This window comes from Bactrocera tryoni, chromosome 4 (genome assembly GCF_016617805.1).
Source record: "Bactrocera tryoni isolate S06 chromosome 4, CSIRO_BtryS06_freeze2, whole genome shotgun sequence".
Lineage (NCBI taxonomy): Eukaryota > Metazoa > Arthropoda > Insecta > Diptera > Tephritidae > Bactrocera > Bactrocera tryoni.
The window spans coordinates 7,941,633-7,956,415 of NC_052502.1; the positions used below are offsets into that span (position 1 = coordinate 7,941,633).

Consider the following 14,783-nt stretch of genomic DNA (forward strand, 5'->3'; position numbering starts at 1 on the left):
CGCGCCAGCGTTGACAGGATAACTCTTTACAGGCTCATCTAAAGTGAAAAAATACGTATTTCAGTTAAAACCTTAACTCAGAACTTGGACGAAGGAAAAAAAATGGAAATTGGATTTATTTTTGGTATAAAAAAAAATTCGCGACATTTTTCTTTTTTCAAATAGTCGAAATCGAAAAAAATCCTTCGTCCAAGTATTTGAGAATTATATCTCAAAGACCTGTATATAATTTCATGATCAGTTAAGTAGTTCTTGAGAAATCTTGCCATCAAAAACACAGTTTCGAGAAAAACGCGCTTAAAGACGGCGTTCTTAGCCTAGCTAGCCTCGAGCACATAAGTTCTTAAGGCCGTATCTCCGATAATATTACTCGGAACAACTTGAAAATTTAGAACAATATTCTAGAGGTGTTGTAGAATTTAATAAGACAATAAACATAATTCAATTTTTTTAAACCCGTAAACCAATGTAACTCCTTAACAAGACATCTTGCATAACGCTGTTGCTTTATTTGAAAATAACTTTATACCAAACAAACAAACACACTATCTGCCTCTTGTCAATATTTTCGTCTCCGCTCATACCATATTTACATATAAAAGAATTTCCGATACCCCAAGGAAATGCATGATTACATATTAATGGTTTTTCAGTGATATCCACAAGCTAAAAAAGCAGTTGGTTTTTGAGCGGAAAACGTTACTAGTAAATTAAAGCAAGCAACCAATTGAAGAAGTACGGAAAAGTACTTGAGGCGACATTCATTGGCGGTTTGATTTTATTGATTTTCGCAGGGCTACAGAAGTTGTCGCTTATTTCACTTATTTCACTTCTTTTGCATTTTCACATTTTACAGCGTTTCGTGGTCACGTTTTGTGAGTCAGTTGCGCGTGCGCAATTTCGCCAAGCAAAAAACGCTTTGCGCATGGAAAAAGCGTAAAATGTTATGTTGCCATAATGTGGTTGTGGTTTTGTTCCCAATTGACTGAGAGGCATGATGCCTTACTAACCGCTGGTCATTGATGTTTTTACTTATATATGTACGGCTATGTACCCAAGTCTGGAAGTAAAGTAGTCGCCTATACTTATGTGGAGCTGCACAAATGTATGGAAATATTTGGAGACACATATTATTTGCAATAACAAATAATCCCAAGATTTTTTCAAATAAACATTGTAACCTGAAAAGGGTTTGCAATGGAATTTGTAACACCTAGAAGCAAACGTCAGAGACCCTATATAAATGATCAATGTGACGAAAATCGTTTTGAAATTTTGCGTAAGCTTTTTTCTTCCCAAAAGGGTGCTCAATTGTGGGAACCACCAATGTTGGATCACTGTAAGATATAGATGCCATACAAACTGGTCGATCCAAATCAAGTATTTGTATAGAAACCTATTTTTTTTTTCTGGCAAAATATCTTCCAGAAATTGTGCTGAGACCATTGCCTAAGGCAGCTCTACAATCTTCAAAGAAATTGCTCAGATCGAACTACTATAACATATAGTTGTCATTCAAAGTGCGCCGTCAATATTTTCCCATCAAACCTGTTACACTTCTATTTACCGAAAAATACCGTTGTTATTGCCTTCAATTGATTTCATTCAAATAGAGCGAGCGGCCATCCTCCCCGGAAGTCCACATGTACGCGGAGGCGATGCATCAACTTACTAATTTGACAAGACGTGTGTAGATGAAATGTCACTTCTAGGCATAAAATGCCACCACCAGCCGATCAGCCGCTCAGCCGCTCAGCTGCCAAACAGCACACCGTGAGATCAAGCCGGAACGGCGTGCAATCAAAGAGATTTTTCAGATTTCCGCACGCCAGCAGCAACATTTTCCAACCAAATTACCATGCATACCTACACACATACATACATACGTACATATAGAGTCGGTCAACGCAATAAATAAGCGCCGCAGTCAACAAGGCGCATACATTGTACGGTACATGTTCGGTGTGGAAGTGTGCGTGAGTGCCTATAAACTCCCGCCAAATACAACAATGAAATATGCGCAGGCGCGCAGTCAAAACATTCCGCAAAGTGGTCGAGCGGCGGTCAGCGCCAAGAGGCCTATAGATACCATGCCACTTTTAACCACTTTTACTCTTATTGCAGCAAATTGGACAACAACAACAACAAACGGCAACAATAGCGACGACAGCAACCGTTTAAATCGCTGTCAGAGGATCGCGGCATTACAAAATCTTCGCCATGGCAAGCTTAACAAGCCAAGCGATGATCAGTGCGTTAGTGTTGTTCTTGTTATTGTTTGCTGCTGTTGCTGTTGCTGGATGCGTTTGCCTTTTTCCATTTTCGTTCGTTTAATATGCCGAAAAACACCAAAACGGGCGTGAAAACGCTGAAGCGCCACCAAGCGCCAACAACAACAGCAACCAAAGCTCACACTTAGCGCGCAACATCAACAACATCAACAACACCAATCAGCAAGTCAACAGGCCGACACAATAACGAATCACACTGTGCAACATGCTTAGCAACGTGGCCAAACAACAAGAACAACCACGCACAGACCAATGATTCGGTTGGCTACGGCAGCAGCAGCGAAGCAAAGCAAAACAATGGCAACATGCATCATCAATTCTGGTGGGCAACTATCGTCAAAAGGCATCGGTGGCAACAGTAATTGCCAGACTCGCACATTTTGTGCGAAGTGATTGATTTCCGCAACTAGTATGCGCTATCCTCTCTGGTGTAGACGTAACGTGAGCTCCGCCAGTGCGTCTGTCTGTCTGTCTGTTGTCTGTCTTCCACTGTTTACTGTCCGCTGGTGTCGTTGTTGTGCGTTAGACTTGTTGGTTAACGGTAGGTAGGCTGTTGCAACCCATGACGATTATCGTGATCTATGGGAAGCATTTAGATTTACATTGATCGCTTGTTGCATGCCCCATGATGTTGCATGTATCATGACTATCAACACTAAGCAGTTGTGTGCTACAGTCGTCAGCTGCTTGCTATTCTTCTATTAAATATGTACATACATATGGTAAGCATATGTCAAACGGTGTTCTGAGTGTAATGAGAAAGGTGACCGTACATCGTACGTGTTTTCATGGAAGAAATAGCAAATTATTTTTCTTCTATTTAGTGTCTCAATCTTATTGTGGAGGCATAAAACATTGCCAAACAAAATCGGCTTTCAACGGTACTGTGCTCAAATATTCGAGGTTGGTACTCATCAACTCTTTTTTCTCCCTAGATATAATGCACCCATAAATCTATTGCCTTGATTTGTTCCATGGATCGTCTGAATAATAGATTGTCGTCTGTTTTCTTCATTCCAAATGCGTTAAGCTCCGTAAAAAATTTATCGCATCTATAAGTCATAATATGAAAGACAAGGAGACCTCATTCGATTTCCAGTACTAAACAATCCGAGTCTTAGCTGTAGCTCACTGCAATTTATGATGAACATTGTGACAGCCACTGTATTATTTTTGCAATTGGTCTCTCGCTCTATTAAAATAAGCGAGGCTGTATTCATTGTAGCATGAGACTGATCATCCCTTTCGGGTTTTCTCACTGATTAACTGACTGACCGACTGAATTGTTCAATTCCGCTTGTTAGCTGCCAGGCATTGTGGTAGCTTGATACTACTTTGGATGCATGCAATTTTAAACCGTTAATGCATAGTGGAATGAAAACGGAAAATCTTTATTAAATAGTACTGGGAGCAAGAAATGGTGAAACCTTGTTCATAATTTTCAAATTCTTAATTTATTCCTCAAGATCTATGTCGTCTCCCCAATACACTTGCGCCAACGTTTTTTCCAATGTTCGAAACAGTTGTTAAAGTCAATTTTCGGAATAGCATTCAATGCAATGTCTTCAATTGACTCTAAACAATTTCGCCGAAGCGATCGCTTGAGTTTGCTGAATAGCCAGAAGTCATACTGAGCTAATTCAAGCGAATACGGTGGTTGCGGTACGATATTGGTTGGAAATTGGCCTAAAAACTCACGAAGAATCGTGTTGCAAATACCAAGACTTGTAGGCCACTTTTTACGAATAGCTTCGCACAAACGACGCATAACACCTACATAATATTCTTTGTTGACATTTTGACCGATCGGAAGGAATTCGGAGTGCATCACCCCCGGTAATCGAAGAAAACTTTCAACATAACCTTGATTTTTGACCTACTTTGACGTGATTTTTTCAGCTTCGGCTAACCTTTGTGACGATATTCAGTCGATTGATCGTGTGTTTCCGGGTCGTAAGCATAGGTTCAATGTAATAATATATTTTATGACATAAAGCATTGCTTCACAGACTTTAACGCTACGCAGTTTTTCGAAACAATTGAATGACTTGGAACTAATCATGCTTTCACCTTTCTTAGGCCCAAATGATCTTTCAACATGGTTTTCACTGATCTTTCCCATGTTCCAACAATGCCAGTAAGATCTCTGACGGTTAATCGTGGACTCTTAACCATCAATTGTTTTATTTTATTGACGTGTTTATCATCAGTTGACGTTATGGCCTTCCTGGACGACGTGGCTCGTCGTCGTCAATGCGTTTTCGACCCTCTTTAAATAATTTGTACCAAACAAAACCGCTTGCTCGCAACAAACAATCATCACCAAAGGAATTTTCCAACATTTTGTACATTTCAAACTCAGAATTTTGACAAAATTTAATGGAACTTCTTTGTTGAATAATTTTACTCATCGTAAAAATCGCCGAATGCACTTAAGCTACTTCAGAAAGACAAGCATATGCTAAACTCTAATGATTACTTTGATATGACATTTGGTACATAGAGATGTCTCTGACAGTCATACCAACCTAGAAAAAAAATATATCGAGGAATGGATTTTGGCGCTGTGACTCATCGTCTCAGATTATGTTTTTAAAAAATATTTATGCCAAAAAGTCAAAAATACAACAGTTGATTATTGTTTCTTGTTTCATATCTATCTACCTTTGTTAATTTGTAGTTCTCAAACCTTAACATCGGCTAAGTCATTGTTGATATTAATGGAGAATCTCTTTTGTCATGGCTTCTGCAATGAAATTATGACTCCTAATTCTTTCTAACAATTGTATCCAACGAATCTCTTATACTTATTATATATATCTCTTACATCCTGTATTCCTTCTCACAAATATAACCGTGGAGTCTCTAGCTGTTCTTTTTGTTTAGTCTGAAGATGGTTGACATGTTTTCCGACATATTTTGAAGGCATTACCTCTACTTAAAATTCTCCATCATGTTGGAATTTATACGATATATCAGCGGTGCAACTCACCACAAATTGTGTGTGACTCCGAGTGGTAATTATTGCGCGTGCACAAAGGATTTGCGAAACGAAGACGGAAAGGTCAAAAGGCCGTTGATGTTTAGATGCTGGGTGCTGGTATTATTAATGCCTACATGCAGTTGTTGTAATCGCCGCTGTCATTGTTCAAGTAAATGCATCACGAACAGCCATTTGTCCGATTATTTGTTTAAACAAACAGAGGCGCGTGAAATTATGCGCAGCACAAACCATACCGCCATACAGCCATACAGCCGACATGCAACGTGCAGCATTCCTAACCATGTTGAGCGCCAGTTCAACAGTTCAACGGTTCAACGCTGCGCCACGCCACTACTGGGCAACCATCAGCACAGACGCAAGCAAGCTCCAGTCAACGAGCGAGTAAATAAAGCGTTGTTGTTATGTTGTTGGTGTTGGTTGGCAAGATGAACAGCTGCAAGAGCTGGCATTGTCCGTCCGTCAGGTAGTCGCATGCGCCATCAGTTCATTATCGCTAATAGGATTTGTGCGCCGTTGATGTTGGCCGCCGCTGCGGTTGCGCTTGCTGCTGTTGCTGTTGTTGATGATCACAGTTCAGCGGTGGCAACTGTTTTGGCATTTTATGCCGCAAAATGTTGCACGCTTCTTGAAATGCTTCTCTATTTTTTGCTTATGTGTATATATTTTTTTTGTGCTTGCTCATTGCCTTTCTTTCCTCTGGAACACCTCAGTGGAAAATGGCAATTTGTTAGTAGATTTGTTAAGTTAATAACTGTGCAATGTGCGAGCAGACAAATGGACGACGAATGACTCGGCTAGCATGAATGGATCTTATAGTGGATTCAAGATGCCGCAAATTGTAATTTGCACAAAATTAATGATGTTACGTGTTTGATGCGTTGTGGCAAATCATTTTATCCTAGCGAGGATTTCGTTTATGTGTTTTTATTTTTAATTTTTTATTTTGATTTTTTTGAAATTTAGCAGCGTGCGATCGCATCGTATTTCCGTACGATTGTAGTCTCGAAACACGCAAATTAATAAAAATCATGTAATTCAGCTTTTACTTTCATGGCATTTTACACGAGTTTACTATTTGTTCGTTCTTTCTCTTACAGGTCAGAGATTTGGTCGAGAAGTGTACGTGTCCATCGCAGTTCCCAATGGTACGCGTGTCGGAGGGCAAATATCGAATTGGCGATACGAAGGTGTTAATATTTGTACGGGTAAGTAAAAATTATCGCAATAAATAGAAATATAATACAATTTGAGATTAAAGTAAACGATTGCTAGGTTTGCCCCCATAGCAGTTTTAGATTGCCATTTTTCGAACTTTCTTATTGTCCCCTGTCCGGTCCAATGAGGCTAGGTAAGAGTAGAACAGATGGCTGATCGACGGATCGTACTTGGACCACTAAATGCAGTGCTTTGTAAAGCCATAAACATAGAACTCTTGTAATTCGAACATATACTAAGTCAGCAAAGCGCCTTGTGCCCAATAAAAATTTGCTTAGTGATTTAATTTCTATTCCCACCGAACTATCTGAAGGCGTGAGCTAAAAGAGGCTAACACTGTATAAAACAAATGTGAACTGCTTGTTCCAAACCTACCTCTCAACTGCAACCAAATCCTTGGTGTATAAGCCTCTGCAAACCACCGAAACTGCAATAATCACAGTGGGCGTGGGCGCAAATTAGCAATTTGTTGAGAAACTTCGCTTTGATGCGGATTGTAGCTAGACGTTCATCCACCGGGATGAATGCCAGAACTCGGCGAAGAAGTCTCTCTCTCACCACGAATCCCACACCGAATTCGCGCTCCTTAATATGGCCACTGTGGTAAATGCCACAAGAACCTACTCGTCTCAGTCCTTGTCCCCTCCATCGTACTTCTTGAATGGCGGTGATGTCAGCCTTTATTTTGACGAGGAAATCAACCAGCTGGACAGCGACACCTTCCCAATTAAGGTGCCTGACATTCCAGGTGCATGCCATTAAATCGTAATCATTAATGCGTTTGCCATGGCCATCATTAAAATGGGGGTTTCTCGTCCGAGACTGTTGTTTCCTTTTCATTGGTAGCGTTTTTTACGTGGAGGGTTCTAAACCCAGCGCACAACCCTGCGAAGGTATGGTTGGCCTTCTCACTTTAACTCATCTTCAAACGGATGTTTTTTGGCTACCCTGCGGATACTTGGTCTAAGACCAGAAGTCATGTGCTGCTAAAGTGAAAGGCGCTCAGAGAACTTATCTCACTTGCGTGAACTTCTACCTATTCTACGTACATATAATACAAATTATTCGAAATTTGTAACCATCTGAGTAGGATGCCCTCAAAAAAATAACAGAAATATTTCCAGACTGAAAACTATGGATAACTACATCACTTTAACCTATTTCAAGTTAATTATATTTACTTATTTACTCATTTATGTATTTCTTATTTCATAAAGATTCTACGCTCTCACGTTATGGTACGTGTCGGCGGTGGTTGGGACACTTTGGCTCACTATCTGGATAAGCACGATCCTTGCCGTTGTAAAGCACAGCATCGTTCATCAGTTGCAGCACGCCTGGTGCCACGCACCACCAACCAAACTAACGGAGGCATTGAATTGCACAAAGCACAAGTCATCTATGAGCGGTGAGTACAATGACGACTATATTTATATGTATGTATGTATGTGTAAAATGTGTGAACTTAAAAACGTATGTGTATGTACATATGTGTGTATATGATTTGTTTATTGCACAAAGTCCACTTAGTTTTCATCATAATTTACATATATGTGTATGTATATAAGTCAGATATGTAATAATAGGCCACCCCTTCCATATGCCAACACTGCCAACACTGTAATAAACACGCTGATTTCTGTGATTACTTGTAATTTATATTGATTAGTGGCTTAGTTGCAAATTGAAATACGAGTATATAACGCACATAAATACATACATATAACTTGCCAACATTAAAATGCCATTTTTATTAATTAATGCAAATGCACTACGGAATTTATTCTTCAAAGCAATAAGCTTGCGGATTGAATTCTCTTTGTCTATGCATACATATTCTCATACACTAGCGGGCACAGAAAAGGCGGTGACTTAAATTTTATATAAATTAAAGTATGAAATTTGTGACTTAAAAAATTTTCATAGTAGTATAGTTCTAATTTATTGTTTTCTCATTAATTTTACACACATATACATACATAATTTATTAGCTAACATTTTGCCATTGAAAGTCTCGATACACAAACCAATTCCTCCACGAATGGTTTGCTTTCTGTTCATATGTCAGGTGTCAGTAATAAAGTTTAAACCAATAGAATACGGCGCTACTTAGCTTTGACGATATTTCATGTATTGCCGCCGTATCTGTGAAAAGTAATAGATTTATGTTGGCGACACTAGCTAATTGCAATTCCTCCGCCATACACTTGCCACATTCTACACTAAGTAACTGTCTCTATAAAAATATGTATGTGTATTTTAAATTTTATAAATTTGACAGCTGTCGCTTTCCCCTTTATGTTTCTTGCACTTCTTTTCTTACAATACTTTCGAACTGAGCTCAGCTCTTGTGTTGACAGCCGCTTTGTTTATGTTTGTAAGTTTGTTCGTGTATTAAATGTTTTATTGTTAAAAAGGCATAAATTCTACATGCAATAATCGTAATTTGCATTGACAACTGCTCGATTGCGCTGGAATGTGTCAAGTTGATTATTGCTCCGGTGAGGTAGGCGCGTAGCGCTCCTGTCAACAACAAATGTCACAATTCGCAATTCTATTACAATAAGAATGTTGACAACAATAACTGTGATATAATAGTAGTTTGAACGCTAAAAGTAATAATAAGAGAAATTATAACCCGGATAGGGTATTATTTGAAGCCCCAGAAGGAAACGTCGTAGACTCTGTAAAGTATGTAGGTATATATAAATGGGTCGATTTATAATAGTTATGTATGTCCGTCTGTCTGTATTGTTCTTGAGATATCGATCTGAAATTTTGCACACGTCCATTACTCTCATTTGTCGGAACCGTCGACTTCGGACCACTATAGCATATAAGTGCCATACAAACTGATCGATCAAAATGAAATCTCCTTAGGCAAGACTTATTTAGTATTTGACAAATTATCTTCACTAAATTTGGCATAAATTATTGACAAGAGCAATGTCACAATCTATGAACAAAATGTTCGGATCGATCAAAATCTAAATATTTATTTAGTAACCTAACGATGCCTCTAGTATTTATTGGCATAAAAACTGTTATTTCTTTATACGAACTCCCGAAAAGAGCAATGTATACTAAATAAAAAATATACTAATTCAATTTGGAAGTCATCGAAGATCATTGTACTTCTTTTTCTTTACTGCCGTAGACACGGTGATAGCCGAGTTAACAACAGCGCACCAGTCGCTTATTCTTTTCGCAATGTGACGCCAATTAGAGATTCTAAACAAAGCCAGGTCCTTCTCCACCTGGTCTTTCCAATGAAGTGGAGATCAGAGTCAAAACTAAACAACAGCTTCGGAAGAGAAACCCCCTTTTGTTGACGATCATGGCAAAGATTATTGTACATATTTCTATATTCCCAAAGCGGTTAACTTCAAAAGAATATAACAATCAGTCGACTCGTCTTAAGGGCTTGTAACTATTAAGTATTCTAGATTGCTCGGTTAGAAAATTAATCAACGAGTTGATATTTATTGAAGCATGCCGCTTGCATAATTTCACAGTTATTCACTTTGATAGAAGGAATTATAAAGCGACCGCAATGAGCCATTGAAAATTCTTTTGAAAAATCTTTTAACACAGAAAATACATAATTCAGTTACTTCCTGGTTTGTTAGGGCTTGATATAGTATATGTATAAAACACTGACTATATCTAATCAACTATCAATTTAACTACACATAAGTACCATTTACTAATACACATCAGACTTTCTTCAATAAAGGTTATTTAAATATTTTGTTTTACATTTTCCAGCTCACCGCCGTCTACGCGTAAAATTATTTCCAACTTCAACAATCAGGCTGCCGGCAATGGATCCGCAACATCATCGCCCATTTCCAACAATAACTCTTACAATTTGTCACCCAATTTCGGCAATAATAATAAGCAAATCAGTCGCAGTCCCACGCCTCAACGTAAGTTTCTTAATCACCACAATACTGCGAATGCAACAGATGGCGCTGTTGGAGAAAAACTTTTAACAGCAAATGGCACAAATGGTGCTGCAACATTGTCGCCTTCACCAAATTTAGCACGTCGTTCCATGTCGCCCAGCCCGCGCCGACTTATTGATATGCGTAAGAAGCAGAGCTCGTTGGATTCAAGTAACGGTAGTGGTCCCAAATCCTTGCCAATTTGCAGTGAAACCGTGGGCAATCATATACAATTTGATGGACTCAACTATACGGCTGGACAAACTGAGAATGCCGTTACGCAAGTGGGAACCGGCAACACGGATGCCAGCACAAATGGCACAAACAATAAATTCGAAAATATCAGTGACAATGGCAGTGAAATCAGCGATGAGGGCTATCGTAGTCTGGGTGTGATACAATCAAATGCCCAAAAGCGTGAGTCACTGCACAGTCAGGCTTCGGTGGAGGACGCTGAAAGTAATGGTAAGATGAACCCCACACATATTACATGAACTTAACTTGAGTCTAATATTCGTTATTAATTACATTTCAGCGCGTCTTGATCAGACCTCCAGTGATTCACAACTATCACCAGTCGATGATTTGACCATATCTAACAAGGCAGTCGACATACTTGGCTCCGATTTTAACAGCACACCTATGGAGCTGAATATTGATGCTGGACCGCAGTCACTGCCAGCTGTACTCACCACACCGGCACAAAATTTTACGCAAATCAATCTGGCAGATAATTTCGAACGATCAGGAATCTTTATAACCGACGATGAAATCACTGTTGATGTGGCAAATGCCACGGGTTTGCGCAAAACTGGATTTTCCAACAAGATTTTCGGCGGCGATGATGTTACCGATAACAGTGTCGCAACGAGTAAGGAACCAAAAGATAATAATGTGGGTAAAAGTAGTAAAATACCACGCTCGCCAGTAGCGCCGCGCCGACGTAGTCTCGACAACAGCAATTGCAGCAGCGCCAGCATGCAGGACATTTCGACGCGTACCGGCCTGCCGGTATTCAACCGCAAACAGCCCGTTTACCGTTCCGTACGTCGTCCGGCCACCGAAATCAACAGGAATAGTGACAATGTATCCGCCGCAGCCGCGACGCGTAAATCAACAACGCCACCCGTGCGTGAGGTCACAAACACTTGGAGTGGACGCGCCGCAGCCGGCAAAAAGCGCCCGACACTCAATGCCGACACCTTCACCGCGCACAATGGTGCCGCAACACCCAGCAGCGGCAATGCCTTCGAACGTAACACACGCACACGCTCCTCTCAGATACTTTACGACAGCAATGGACGTCGCGTACGCGGTTGCACGGCCTCACTTACCACCTCGCCGGTAAAGAACTACAATACGTCACCATTGGCGCAACAACTACTCGAAGCGGCCAGCAGCGCCAAAAATGATGCACAAATTCTAGAAAAAATGAAAGTATTACTCTCACGCTATTCCAGCAACAGCAATGCGCCCAATGGCAGCGTCACAAATGCCAGAACACCAGCTGGCGGCAACAGCAACAATAAGAAGCCCGTCTACGAGGACTTCACATCAGCCTGGGTGCACAGCAATGGCAATCTGGAGCGTTCCAACAGTTGTTCACCACCCACAAAAAGTCTCTCGAAACGCAGCTCGGCCGCCTCCTCCACAGAGAGCACACAATCGCGCGAGGTGGCTTCGGTCATTGTTTCGCCGCGACGCGATCGCGGTTTATCCAAAATTCCAGCACCGACACGACAACACACCGAGCTGTACTAACACACGATGCAAATGCCCGCCAGGCTGCGCATACAGCAGAGGGCAATAATGTTGCAGCAACGAAAAAGACAAGTGTAAGAAGTGTTTGGAGTAGTGCTGGTCGAGGAAGTACCCAATGCAGCCAAGCATTTTACCCGTTAACGTTAATTATGTATGTCTGTAGGTAGTTTTATAATTTTCTAAGCTGTAGTGTGAAATTTTAAAATGGAAAGTAATATTTTTTTTCTGGTTATGGCAACCGAAAAAAGTTTAATGATAATTTTTATACGAAACTAATTTTTATATGACATTAATTTTATTACTGCACAATTTCGGTTTTTATTTTTGTTTTTTTTTTATTCAAAGCTCTTCTAACAACGGACAGTAAAGGTAACTGTAATTTTTTATATGAATTCCGCTTTTGTTTGCGTGAATAAAACGCTTAGCCGTACTTCTATGTTATGTTTTATTAGCAATGCGTACGCCACGGCGTGTACTTATCGCGGAGATTTTTGAAGAAAAAGCTTTTCTCACGTCAGTGATGTGCAATTATGACAAGTAAAACACTATTAAAATCAAAAAAAGTTAATTTCAAAATTTTATAAAAATTAATGAAAATACTTTCTTTTGTTGAAGCGTTCGCACTAATTGTACATACCATATATTGTACTAGTATATTATATAAAAATATATAACTGTCACAAATGCCTAAAATATAAACATATATGTATGTATACCAAAAATAATTTACAAACACATGTTGAATACAGTATTTTCTTTAACTAAACCAGTCACAATTAGCATAAACCAACGGGATCTGCCACAGCGGAATTAATAGTTTTCCAGGAGCTTAGCACTGACAGCTTGAAACTGACAATTAACGGCAATAATTTGTAATAAAAATGAGAATTATTGTAAAAATGTTCTATGCGGATTTCACAACAAATTCAAGGAGCAAAAAATAGAGGCTCTCAAATTAATTTATATTTAATTTATATTTTAATTTACTTTTTACAATAATAGAAGATTATAATAGAGACTTAAATATGTATGAACATGCATATATGTACATATGTATGTATATATTTTTTATTTATTTATTTTATTGTTTAATTTCAGTTTTTTTATTATTACTTTTTATAATATTTATTTTTCTTTTAGTTTTTTATTATTGAGTACTTTGTCTTCCTTATTCGAATAATAAATATGGTGTTTGTTGTGAATTCGCTTAAAGTGAGTGCATAGAACATGAAGTCGGCTATTTTATACCGAAAAAAAACTAAAAAATACTCGTAAACGCATACATATGTATATACCATGTATACATATATAAGTATACAGTGGCATAAAACAAAAATATATCACAAATAAGCACTTTTTCTGACCGCAAATGAGATTACTAAAATAAAATATTAAAAAATAAATAAAAAATAAAAATATACAATAATAACTGCATACAACATCGCTCATCCATTTAAATTCTAAATCATATTAAACACCAATTCCTTATACGTAGTAACAAAAAATGCAAATAACATAAGAAAATCCAAAATATGTAACGTAACGTAAAGAAAACAATCCGGATCATGGTAACCTCAAAATTTACAAAGCTTTTTTAAATTGTAGTCACATAAAGTTTAAGACTCTTAATCCAATTTATATAATGACAGCACAGTGAGTGCAATTTTAAAGCCAGTAGTGGGCATACATACATACTTATATAAATGAATAGATTTTAAATAAAATAAAAAATAGTTTTCTAGAAGTTTTTACAACCAAATATAGAGGAAGCAAAAAGCAATTATTAAATGAATAATAAGTAATGGTAAATATTTTTGTAAATTCACACAGACACATGCGCAATTGCGAATCAATGAAATATGTATATGTATATATATGTATATGCATAAAAGTAACTGCAGGTATGTTTGTAGGTATGCTTATTAAGTGAAGTTGCTGAAAAAGTTTATAATTTTTGCTTTGTCGTAAGGACTTTGCATGAATGCACGCGCCACAAAGTAACAATTAATGATTTATTGTGAATATGCTTAGTGAATTAAATATAAAAAGCTCGATATTGAGTAAATACGTCATAATAGCGGCATATACGAGAGGTATTTGTGTATTTGATGAAGTACTCGTAATAATTTATTTTTTTTTGTTTAATACGCGTTTAAATAGTCTTAGTTGCAATATGTGTATATGCATTTATAGGAAGGATTCGATTTTTTTCAAACATAATTTTCATTTAAAGGCCTTTAACAACTAAAAAAATCATAAACACTTTTGTTAAAAGTTTTTTCAGTTGGAAAAAAAATATTTTTATAAGCAAATACCTACTTACACTTTTTGCGTTGAAAAAAAATATTTTGATGGAAACAAATTCCTACAATTTTAGTGAAAATTATTGCAACTAAAATTTCGAGCACCGAAGATCGTCCTTTTTCCGAAGCGTATGTTTAAAAACACGAATAAAATAACTGTTAGTATATACTACACACATACATTATATATAATATAAAATTAATTATATATAACTTAACAAATATGCTTTTGTACTTCTGTCTATGTAAATACATACATACA

General features: G+C 38.0%; 1 protein-coding gene across 1 annotated transcript in view; it reads left to right on the plus strand.

Annotated features, from left to right (window-relative positions):
* Positions 1 to 13,090, plus strand: part of LOC120774475 (GAS2-like protein pickled eggs) — an 88,771-nt gene extending 75,681 nt beyond the window's left edge. The window contains exons 5-8 of the mRNA XM_040104132.1: positions 6,393 to 6,500; positions 7,728 to 7,918; positions 10,279 to 10,922; positions 10,993 to 13,090. Coding sequence (XP_039960066.1) covers positions 6,393 to 6,500; positions 7,728 to 7,918; positions 10,279 to 10,922; positions 10,993 to 12,218 — 2,169 coding nt within the window. The 3' untranslated portion in view covers positions 12,219 to 13,090. The remainder of the gene's footprint in view (positions 1 to 6,392; positions 6,501 to 7,727; positions 7,919 to 10,278; positions 10,923 to 10,992) is intronic.
* Positions 13,091 to 14,783: the final 1,693 nt, after the last annotated feature.